Source organism: Typopeltis vanoorti, chromosome 12 (genome assembly GCF_054136105.1).
Source record: "Typopeltis vanoorti isolate ZY-2024b chromosome 12, IOZ_Tvanoo_1.0, whole genome shotgun sequence".
Lineage (NCBI taxonomy): Eukaryota > Metazoa > Arthropoda > Arachnida > Uropygi > Thelyphonidae > Typopeltis > Typopeltis vanoorti.
The window spans coordinates 70,855,721-70,868,471 of record NC_143560.1 but is presented as its reverse complement, the minus strand read 5'-3'; the positions used below and the strand labels follow the sequence as shown (position 1 = coordinate 70,868,471).

The window sequence follows — 12,751 nt, the reverse complement described above, 5'->3', positions numbered from 1 at the left end:
GGTTTCACCAAAACAGCCACTCTGGGCTTGCAGACCATGCCATAGATACTCACCATAGAATTCGTCGGAAGAAAACTAAAATAATACACAGCAGTAAGTTCAAGTACGAAAGATTATTCATGGAATCATCAGCAGCTCTAAAAATGTTCCAAACCTCAACAAATTTGGGTGTATGAGACTGCCTTATGAGAACTTCAGCACAACAGCCAAGACAACCCAATTAGCTGGCTAGGGGACACCATTAGGACTTTAGGAACAATATTAGTTTCTTGCCTTCTTCCTCATTTAGTTTTGTTAGTGCCTGCGTGCACATACCATATTTGTATGTTCCTGAAGATGGCAACATGACGTTGCCGAAATATTGAAGGTATTCATTAAAGTATTCTTTAATTAATATCCATTTTATGCGTTGTAAATTCCTTAAGTTAATTACCAGTTATGTATAAGCCTTGCTACAAGAATTAAATTTATTATAGTCTAACCAAGTGAAAAAATATTCCAACATCTTTCTCTAAATCCAGATTAATTTAATAATAAGGTGGTACATCTTTTTGGCAACTAGTATAGATAAATATGACTTCTCCATTGCTTTGCCTTAGTATCACCACCTCTGCATCTGGCTCCCTGACGAGACCTCAATAAATGGCAATGCTGTAGCCCATGAAGTTAACTGAGGCATGGCTGTTGCTGTTACCCCTCAGATGAGATATGAGCGGCTCTGCTTAGTGGTGGGGTGAGCCTGCCATGGTGTAGAGCCTACTGGTTCTGAGGATTCTTCTCAGTGGCAGGGTGCGCCTGTTACTGAGGGGAACAACGCTGAGTTTTTGGAGTTCGACCTGTACTTGAACATTCAATAAAGGCTGAAACCGGTCTGGGTAGTGGCCCTTCCCTTAATACTTAGCATAATAAATGTCCACAAGGAGATGTGCTTTGCATTATCGGAGATACTGAGACAAGGAGTGATGAGAGCTTGGTCCACCTTTACCATGAGTTGCCCTCAATCCTGAAGATACTTCAGGCACAAACTTTGTTTGCTTATACTTGGATAAAGGATTAAACTAAATTTATTATATGATGATGATGATATGGAAAATATATGACTTTTGCACATATTCAAGCTTGGTATCTTCCTAGGTTTGGCTGACTTGACAAGACCACAACAAAAGTTAAAACTCGTCTGGGTGGTGGCCATTTCCATAATGTCTTGTGAAATGTTTTGCATTAAGAGATACTGAGGCAGTTGATGTGAAGATACTTTATGTGCAACTTTGTTTACTTACACATGGATAAAGAACTAAACAAGAACATGGTTTCTTGTCAAATATAATTTACTTTATAATATGTAAATTCATGGATAAGATAAGTTCTCCATTTTAAGACAGCTCTAATTTTCAATCTTTCTTGATATAAGCATATCACACATCCATAGTATTCAGGAATTTTCACTTTTGTTCAAGCTATTTACTTTATCTCTGAAACTATTAACTTAATAAAATTCAGAAATTTGTCCAACCATTGAAAACTGTTGTCATATTTAATGTGGTGTTCCTGAGATCTCCTTAAAAATCTTGTCTCAAAGCGCAGATAGCCTCAAAGGATCTACCTCTCACTGTTCCACTCTTTTCTCTTTCACAAAGATGTTTGGTTTCTGCTGCATTCATTTTTCTAAAGATGTTTCTTTCTTTAATAACCATTACAACTGTTATTATACATGAAATCTGTAAAGAAACATTCAGTGGCTAGTTGATACCTATTTTTCTTCCTCTTCATTCACTTTACTGCTGTCATTTAGAAAAGCTCTCTTTCTCCTTATGCATTTCCTGATAAGTTCTATCTGCAGATATTATGAGATTTTTAAGTTATACTTCCTTTCCTATTGGTATCATATTGTTCTTAGAAGAATGTGAAATGAATGTTCTTAGAAGAATGTGTTCTTAGAAGTGTAAAATCTTATTATTATTTTTTAACATGCAGTGTGTTTATGTATATTTAAAGTAATTTTGATGTGTATAGCAAATTATTATTAATTATCATCTTCATATCAGTTACCATTGCATTAATTGCTCTGTCACATTCTTTATCTTCATTCCAATAACTGGTGGATCTTTTAGTGCTCTGGACTGCAGCCTGCTGTGCAGCTTTCACCCTTCGCAGACCACTATTTTGCAGGTAAAATGGTAAATGTACAATATTACGAAGATATTCATGGCCACTAATACTAGAATTATGGAAGACTCTATGGATATTTGATTCAATTGCCTGTAAAAAAAAAAAATCATAATGAAAAAATGCACACGCTAATATTAATTATATAACCAAGGAGTAAAATAGAATATGTATTTCTATACTAACAGGAGAATTACAATAAAGAACAAATTAACCATAGTTTGAGTCATATGACAGTCAAATAATTGAGAGGTCATATCTAAATAGCTATGAATTCAGAAGAGTACTGTTTCCATCATATTACTACTAAAATGAAATGGAATTTTATTATAGTAGTAATAGGACCTCCATGAAGCTGGTGCGCGTGGTATGTGGCCTCCCTCATCGAGAGAGGCCACATACTACGTGCACCAGCTATCATACTTATTCTTGAATTCATTCACACTGCTTGCACTCACAACATTCAATGGCAATCCATTCCAATCATGCACCACCTTATGAGAGAAAAATCTAGCCCTCACCTCTTCTTAGCAGCTCAGCTTCCAAGGATGCCCTCTTGTCCTTTCCCAACCCTCCATGAATAGAAAAATTCCACCAATTGAAATCGTGTATGACCCTTTCAGAAGTTTGTAAGTCTCAATCACATCATCCCTCTTTCTTCATATCTGTCTGTCTGTCTATCTTCATAATTAGTATTCCACAATCCTGATATCATTTTTAACACTCTCCTTTGCACTCTCTCCAATATATCAGAATCACAATGGAAACCAGGAGATCAGATCTGCACACAATAGTCCAATTGAGGTCTATCAAGGTCTTGTAAAGAGGCAAAAATGACATTCTTATTTTTACATGTGAACATTCGTTTCAGCATTACACTTATCTTTTGAGTTGTATTTGCAATCTTTGCTACATGGCCCTTGAACTTCAACTTCCTGTCTACTAACACTCCAAGATCTTTAGTTTCATCAGTTTCTTTTAGCATAATCCCACCAATATAATATGACATATATTATTGTTTCAGTAGAGGGTAGTGTAATCAATATTTTATATAGTGGAATGATCAAGTTTCTATCTCTACTTGATGTCTTGTTATTGTTATAGTAAACTGTTCTCACCATTTAAGTTATGTATCTGGTAAGGCGAATGAAACAACAAAATTAGTGACACATTTAAGCAAAGAAAATGAATTAACTATAGTCCATTTATTTATTTTTTTAACCAGTCGACAATATAAGAAGACATTAATAAACATCATAATGAGATTTTAAGAAAACTTGTGAAATACACATAACTGTACATTTAACATATTAATTAAGAACATTAACTTGAAATGTGGTTTAATTACTAAAAAAAATTCTGTTTTCAAGCCTGATCATTCCAAAGAAGCAATGGATACCAGTGTGAAATATTAGTGTAATCCTACTAGTAATTAAACTAGATCAAGTTTTTAAATTGTACATATTTGGTCTGATGTATTACAATAAATAACTTTTATTATTAAAAGACCAGAAGATAAATGATAAAATATACAAAGAGCCAACAAGTTTCACTAGCCACTGCCTAGCATTTTCAAGGCTGAACTGGTGTGAAAACAAATGCATTGAGTTACATTTCAAAAACATACACTCTAGTAACTCAGTTACTAGAGTTTATGTTTTTGAAATGTAACTCAATGCATTTGTTTTCACACCAGTTCAGCCTTGAAAATGCTAGGCAGTGGCTAGTGAAACTTGTTGGCTCTTTGTATATTTTATCATTTATCTTCTGGTCTTTTAATGATAAAAGTTATTTATTCTAGATCAAGTTTGTTTAACATGTCAGAAGTTCAATTAAAAAGAATTACTTGTTTTCAGAGATACCTAAGGAAATGACAGAAATGCAGCACAGTAAAGCCCCGAAGTTACGTGGTAGGTGGGACCAACAAAAACCACGTAAGTCGAATTCACGTAACTTGAAGTATAATTTTGCATGTAATTTATATATGCAAACATACAAAATATTAGTTAATTGGGACCAAAGGTTTACAAAAACACCTATATTTTTTAAGAAATATAATCATAATTGTAGTTTTTCGTACATAAAAAAAAGAAAGTTATTTCGATGTCGATAGTTTCATAAAATCTAATAGATTCGTCTGATGGCATAATGTCTTTTTCTGGTCACGCAAAATTTCTCTTCATAGCAAGCCGACGATTTTTTTTATTCCTTGTCTTGTGGCTATAATTCGTTCCTCGTTAGAATCTATGTCCTCCAAAATCTGTAAATCTTTCTTAATTAAGCTGAGGCCTCCTATTAATTTTGCAATTGTCATGTGCTTTTCTGGTAGAACTGGATCTGAGGTTTCGGTCTCTTCAGTAGCGCTTTGCCCACTAATCTCTATGAGCTCGTCGATTGTAAGCTCCTTGCTTGTTATGTGAGTCTAACAGCTTGCTGATATTTTCACTGTCGACTTCTAAATCTAATTGCCTGGCAAGGTTGACAATTTCTTCTATTGGCTCAGCAACTTGATCAGTTTCTGGCAACATTTCCGTTTCACATTTAAAAAAGGATGGACAAAGTGTTTTCCAGACACCATTCAAGGTTTTTTGGGAAATTTCACCCCAGGAATCTCCAATAATCCTTAGAGCATCTAAAACATTAAACTGTTTCCAAAACTCTTTAACAGACAGTTGCCCATTTTGCCTCATAGCTTCATTCAGACTTGCAAACGAACGTCGTATGTAGTATGCTTTGATAACTCCTTGGTCCATCGGTTGAAGTAAGCTGGTTGTATTTGGAGGCAAGAAAACAACTTTTACATGTGGATCAAAATCAATTAAAGTTGCAGGAGGGTGACCAGGTGCATTATCAATAATGAGCATAACTTTAAATGGAATTTTTTTAAACTGGCAATCACATCCAACTTCAGGTATGAAGTGGTGACCAAACCAGTCTTCAAAAATAGAAGCTGTCACCCAAGCTTTAGAATTTGATTTCCAAACCACTGGCAAGCTAGCTTTAGATTTTTTTTTTAGAGCTCTTGGATTTTTGCAGCGATAAGAGAGGTTTTAACTTGCAATCACTAGCTGCATTTCCACCAAGCATTACTGACAGACAGTGGAGATGTTTAAAATTTTATTCTTTTAAATTTTATTGATTTCTTAATTTTGGGTTCGAATAAGTAGGGTTCGTCTTATACACGGAAAAATACAGTAATTACTAATATTTACTAAAACTGTATAGTTTGGTATAGGAATGCATCATCAGTGTAAAGATCCATAAAAAATACCAGCATAAACAACTGGCAAATATTCCAGGCATGGAGTTGATGGAAATATTAGGAAAAATACTTTTCTCAAAATTAATACTTACTAATCTCATGGGCAGATACGTATTAAATGTGTGTTTTCGTGTGTATTTGTATACACATGCATACAATGTTGAAATTGGTACTGGGACAGCAGCATAGCCAAAGAAAGATCAATCAATCAAGATAAGTTAGTAGGTGAAATAGTTGTAAGAGAAATACTGTATAGGGTAAAAGGTGGTGGAAGAACAAGATGTCATCCCTCAAAACTGTATAAGTTTTATGAATAAAGAAATAAGAAGTATTTATTTATTTATTTATTTTTTGTTTGATGGGTAGTGAATGATTAGAATGCATTACTTCAATGGGTTATGAATGCCCCAATGCCTTCAGCAGAAAAGTCCCTATAAAGGTTTTTTGCTTCCCATATTGGATTTGAAGTACAGTCTTTACAACCAAAGGCCTGGTAATAATGCTAATACAGAAAACTTCAAGTCATCATGTTCAATGTGAAATACTGAAAAAAGATCAGTAGATATGAAACACATTAAATGTACTATAGTTGATCACATCACTATATGGTGCAGCTGGAAACTGATGGAGAACACTGCACTGAACACTGTCCTCAATGTGTATAACTGACACTGACAAAGCAGTACTGAATGACTCAACCAACACATTCCATGCTCTAAGCAAAAAATCTAGTCCTTGTGCAATTGCTTATCACACTCTTACACAACTTCCAGCAGTCATTCCTTTTTCCTCTCTCTCATTATATTTCAAAAAAATTCTTCAGTTTCAATCCTATAGAATCCTTTAATAACTTAAATTTCTATTATATCCTCTCTTTTCTATCAATCAGCTACATTTTGTAACCCAAGAACCATCAATCTCACATCATAGAACATTCTGTAGACCTGTAATTATCTTGTGCACCTATATCTAGATCTTCTCTCTCTCTCTTCCCCCACTTCCTCATCCCCAAGAAATCAGATCTGTACGTAGTGATCCAGATATTATAAAGAAAATTTTTCACCTGGCTACAACATACTGAGGTAAGTGATGTGAAGTCAATAGCTTCTATATTTACAAGTAGCCTAATCATGAAGATATTGATGAGGCTAGGGACTTAGGGGTGTTGGTGGATAGGGAGATGAGGTTCAGGAGACACATTGCTAAGGTGTCCAAGATTGCACATAGGATTACTTGGTAATTGATGAACACACTAACATTAAGAGATAAAGAGGTTATTATTCCCGTTTATAAAGCGGATACTTCCACATTTGGATTACTGTGCTCAGGTCTGGTCACCTGGATTCCTTGGAGATGAGGAGGTTGTGGAGAGGGTTCAGAGGAGAGTGCCTAAGTTTGTGAGTGACGTAAAAAAATCTCCCTACATTGATCGATTGAGAGCTTATGGATTGCAGAGGTTGGTTGATAGGTGGAGAAGAGGGGATATGATAGAAACATTTAAATTACTAAAAGGTTTTTATAAGACTGATGCAGGGGAAATGTTTCAGCTGTGTGATAGTGATGGAAGAACAAGAGGTCATCACTGGAAATTAAGGAAAAGTGTGGTTAACAAGGGTGTGAGAACGAGGTTTTTTGCCTGGAGGTGATGAATGAGTGGAATGCATTGCCTGACTCAGTTGTGAGTTTTTCTGTAAATGAATTCAACAAGAGATATGATAGATATTGTTTTGATAGTTTGGGTCTCCCGCGATGAGTCTACTGACTCCATGGAGATACCTGTAATAATAATAATAATACTTCATGAGTTAACTTTCTTTGCTATAGGAATGCATCACCAATATAAAGTAATTTGGGTAAAGGATTAAAAAAAGAATTTAATTTCTTAACAAGTATAAGTAAAAGGTTATCATATCATAGCCTTAAAAAGATGGTTAAGAAACTCCTTATTTCTGCTTTTCAGCATGCATGTTCTTTTCAACATCCAAGAAATGAAATGAGCTATTTTTTATCCCTAGCCACATCAGTTACCTTAAGTCCATTTCAACCGATGGTAGTATACAGCTTGTCAACTTTTCATCCCAAACCTTATACTTTGCCATATTAAACTGGTAACTTTAATTCTTTGCCTATAGTTTCAGTCTATTTAAATCAAAGAATAGGACTGCCAAACTGCTTTTATTAACTAATTCCACAATAAGCAAGCAACTGAATATTTCTCCTTAAATCATTTCCTATATCACTGATATACAAATTAAAGGCAAAAGCTTAAGTACAGAGCTCTGTGCAGTATACCATTAGTAACATGCCTTTTCCTGGATTCAATTCTCTCCATATACTGCATTTTTTAGACCTGTCTGTCAGCATTATGCATATCTCTTATGCAAATCACCAGCTTTAATCCATCCAAATTTGCTTCAATTTGTGTAGTAGAATTCAATGTTGTATCTTGTCAAATGCCTTTTCAAAGTGAAAAGGTCCTCTTTCCATTTCCTTGGGACCCTCACCAGAATGAGAATTAAACAGTTTTCAAGGGCAATGCCAATTCTCCTTGTACAATCTGGTAATACAAATTATTACACAAAAAATATTATTCATTTTTTAAATCTTTACAAACAAAGATTGTAAACATAGCAATATATATATGTCTGAAAGAAATGCTATGTATTATGGGATAATAGGCAAATTGATGTGAGGTTGGCTGCCTCCAAGTAGCCCTGTCCAGAAGATACTTCAACAAGCAAACTTTGTCTGCTCTACTTCTCACGGTTCTTCCCAACTTTGCATCATTGGAAACAGCTGCACAACTCCATTTAAGCTGCTCTCAATGTCACTAATGTACAAGCTAAATAATAATGGTCTGAAAACAGATTCCTGTGACACTCCACTAGTGAACTTCCTCTTTTGGGATACCACTCCTCTATACACAACCTGCTGATACCTGTTCGACAGACAATCAGTAAGACTAGTAAGTTTGACTTACTTAGTGTCCTCTTCCGTCGGAGACAGGTTGAGTCTTCCATGTTTCCATAACAACCTCCAGGAGTCTCGTTTTCTTGCGTGGTTGGTGAGCTGTCTATATTTTTGTAATCCAGAGATGACCTTTATTGTTATTATCCATTTAGTTGTTGGTCTTCCTTGTTTTCTTTTTTTTGTTATTCTTGATACAGAGCAACGTTGGGTAGTCTTTTTGATGGCATTCTCTCGACATGTCTTTGCACCATGTTCTTGCTACAACCAGGTGATCGCTTTATGGTCACTCTCACTAACCGGAGGAAGATTAGACACTCCATTCAGAATTACATCCTCTGATGATATAACTAGATCTAAGACTTTTTACCTCTCATATGCCCTCCATTACATACTAAGATTGTTATCCCTCTCTTAAGAACTGATTCATTCTCCTTATTCCCCGATGCTATCTCTTAATATCCCTGATGTTATAGTGAAGATAGGAAAGGGGGGAAGGGAGGGGAATTATGTCTGCACAAGGTTGAGATACAAGGAAAATTATGCCTGCATAAGTTTGGGATACAAGGGGAAAAAGTGGTTGTGGTTTTCAAGCAGTATGGTGTGGAGTGTAGGTTGATAGAATGGGATATTGTGTTGTGTATTGCTATAGGCCAGAGAATGGGGAGAGTGGAGACAAAGAAATCTATAAGCAACTTTGCTTAGTGAACACCCTTAGCCTGTTCACTAAGCCAAGTTGGCTTAGTGAACAGGCTAAGGGTGTTCATCTCCCTTCCCCTCCCCTCCCCCTTTCCTATCTTCACAAAAAACATCATATCTCTCCATTTATATTCCTGTCAAGATGTTATTCTCAATTCAACCATGTTTTACTTCTTTCAGCTATTTTTGGGCAAATAAACTCAATCAATGCAGCTTCATCTCCCTTATTTCTGATACTGCTGGCATTTGCAAATAAGAATAACAATTCATTTCTTGGTCTATAACCAGTCCTACTCATGCTGCCCCTCCTCCATCTGTGACTTCGCACTTGCTCCTGTCTGCTCACATTCTGTCCTATATCCCCCCCCCTCCTCCCCAGACTCATTCCCCCATGTATTCCAGGCTATTCCATTCCTATGCTGACTATGCATATGCAAACATTCATTATGGCTTTCAGAATCCACTTTCCTCACATTGGCCACCCCATCTACCTGTCCAACTTGCATTCTTGTTCTTACATCCCCATCTGCATTCACAATCACATCAGTTTCACCTGGTTCAATCTCCTGCTCATTAACATCATCTCTGGCTTTCACTGATACCTTGTTTGTATCACTCGTTATACTTCCTTCCAGTAGCAACATTTCCAAATGACTGACTCCAAAACTATTCAGATGCAGTCCAATGCTTTCTTAGATTCCTCAAACTCATTCCACACATTCACAAACTGCATGTCTTTTTCTTCACTGGTATCCACTAACATTCTATTCAAGATCTTTGCTCTTCGGTGCAATTCATCATCATTATCAATAATGAGAGACCTCCAAGGAGTCAGAGACTCATCGAGGAAAGCCACATACCACACACACCAGCTATCATACTTATTCTTGAATTCATTCACACTGCTTGCACTCACAACATCCAATGGCAATCCATTCCAATCAAGCACCACCTATGAGAGAAAAATCTAGCCCTTTAAATCTTCCAAGGATGCTCTCTTGTCCTTTCCCAACCCTCCATAAATAGAAAAATTCTGCCAATTGAAATCCTGTATGACCCTTTCAGAAGTTTGTAAGTCTCAATCACCCCACTTTCTCCTGTTTGCTAGTATCTGCAGTCTACAAATTCTCAATCTGTCTTCATAATCAGTATTCCACAATCCTGATACCATTTTTAACACTCTCCTTTGTACTCTCTGCAATATATCTATATATATATACCAGACCTGCACACAATAGTCCAAGTGAGGTCTTATCAAGGCCTTGTAAAGAGGCAAAATAGCATCCTTATCTTTACATGTGAGCATTCATTTCAGCATTGCAATTATCTTTTGAGTTGTATTTGCAATCTTTGCCACATGACCCCTGAACTTCAACTTCCTATCTATTAACACTCCAAGATCCCTAGCCTCATCAGTTTCTTCTAGCCTAATCCCACCAATATAATATGGCATTGGATATCTAGTCACGCCTGAATGACTTTACATTTACTGATATTGAAATGATACCCATTTTCCTGTGCCCGCCATTCCAGCCTATTCAAATCATTCTGCAAGTACTGCATCAGCAGCACTCCTGATTACGCTCCTATCTTTGCATCATAATTCTTGTAGCAAGGCTTATACATCGGTCATACATAACTGGTAATTAGCTTAAGGAATTAACAATGCATATAACGGATATTAATTAAAAAGCAAACTTTAATGAACCTTCAATATTTCGGCAACATCACATTGCCATCTTCAAGAACATACAAATATGGTATGTGCACGCAGGCACTAACAAAAGCAAATGAGGAAGAAGGCAAGAAACTAATATTGTTCCTAAAGTCCTAATGATGCCTGCTAGTGGGCTAATTGGGTTGTCTTGGCCGTTGGGCTGAAGTTCTCGTAATGTAGGCTTTCCAAATTTGGGGTAGTTTCATGCACCCAAATTTGTTGAGGTTTGGAATGTTTTTTAGAGCTGCTGATGATTCCATGAATAATCTTTTGTACTTGAACTTGCTGCGGTGTATTATTGTAGTTTTCTTCCAATGAATTCTATGGCAGGTATCTAAGGCATGGTCTGCCAGCCCAGAGTAGCTGTACTGGTGAAACCGGATGTAGTCTTTGTATTCCGAAATCCTGATATTTGCTGTCCTGCCTGTTTGGCCAAAGTAGGACAATTTACAGCTGCAAGGGACCTGGTATACACCAGGTAGGTCTAGGGGGAGTGGTTGGTCTTTGGTAGAGCGAATAAGGGATGCCAACTTTTTATATGGTCTATAACACGAAGTCAGGTCATATTTTTTGAGGATATTGGTTATTTTCTCAGAGGTTCTCCAGATGTAGGGATTTAGTGTAATCTTTATTGTGGAGGGGGTAGTGTGGTTGTGGTTTACTGGTTTTAGTATTTTTTTGATTTTTTGGGGGTTGTAGCCATTGGCTAAGAAAGTGTTGAGGATGTGGTTTAGTTCGGCAGTTAGGGCATCGTGGTCAGAGAAGATTAATTTTGCCCTGTTGAATAGTGTTTTTTTTAACCCCATATTGTTGTGAGGGGGGGGAGGAATTGCTGATGAATGTATCTGCCTGTATGGGTGGGTTTTCTATAAACAGAGAAAACCAAAGATCCATCAGGCTGACGAGTGATTAGAGTGTCTAGGAAGAGGAGGGTGTTGTTTTTCTTTTTTCTAAAGTGAACTGGACTCTGGGATGTTGTTTGTTTAAGTGTGTTAGGAAGGAGTGGAGTATCTGAGCCATATGGCCAAATAGCAAACACATCATCCACGTACTGAAGCCAAATAGTGGGTTTTTGTGGGGCAGAGTTTAAGGCTTTCTCTTTAAAGGTCTCCATAAAGAAGTTGGCTAAGGGTAGGGAAAGTGGTGAACCCATGGATGTCCCCTCTATCTGTTTGTAGAATTTTCCTTACCAAACGAAATAGCCTGAGTTCATTGTGGACTGAAATAGGGCTGAGATATCGGGAGGAAACTTGGCTTGGATGAGGTCTAGGGTTTCCTTGAGTGGGACATGTGAATAGGGAGGAGACATCAAAACTGACCACTATGTCAGTGTGTTGGAGTGAGAGGTTTTCTATACTGGCTTTGAAGTGGACTGAGTTTTTTATGTGTGATGATGTGTTGCCAGTATAGTGTGTGAGTGCTTTGGCTAAATGTTTGGCTAATTTGTATGTGGGGGAATCAATGCCATCCACTATGGGATGTAATGGCATATTTTGTTTATGTATTTTTGGAAGTCCTTATAAGCGGGGGGGGGGACTACAGTTATAAAGTTTTAGTTTGTTAGTGACTTCCACAAGCCAAGAAGTGACCTTCTTAAGGAGTCTGTGGAGAGTTCTAATCTGAGAGCTGGTAGGATTATATTCAATAGAGAGGTAGGTGGTACGGTTTAATACTAAAGCATTAAGCTTACCTGTATAGTCCTTTTGGTTAAGAACCACAGTGGCGTTTTCCTTATCCGCTTTGGTGATTACTATTTTTTTGTTTTTCTTCATTTCTAGTAGAGCTGCATATTCATCTTTGGATAAGTTGGTTTTAGGAGGTTTTGTTTTGGTGAGAACACCGGCTATATCCAGTCTGACGTTATTGGCGATATGGTTAGGAAGGTAGCGAATCCCATGTTCTATTTGGATCATGATTTCCTCGGCAGGTATTCTTTTAGG

At 36.9% G+C, this 12,751-nt stretch overlaps 1 protein-coding gene across 2 annotated transcripts in view; it reads right to left on the bottom strand.

Annotated features, from left to right (window-relative positions):
* The window catches only part of Arms (Ankyrin repeat-rich membrane spanning), a 640,210-nt gene that overhangs the window by 183,582 nt on the left and 443,877 nt on the right, over positions 1-12,751 (bottom strand). For both annotated transcript variants that reach the window (XM_090402051.1, XM_090402052.1), the window contains one exon: positions 2,050-2,259. In XM_090402051.1, the coding sequence (XP_090258177.1) occupies positions 2,050-2,259 (210 nt within the window). The remainder of the gene's footprint in view (positions 1-2,049; positions 2,260-12,751) is intronic.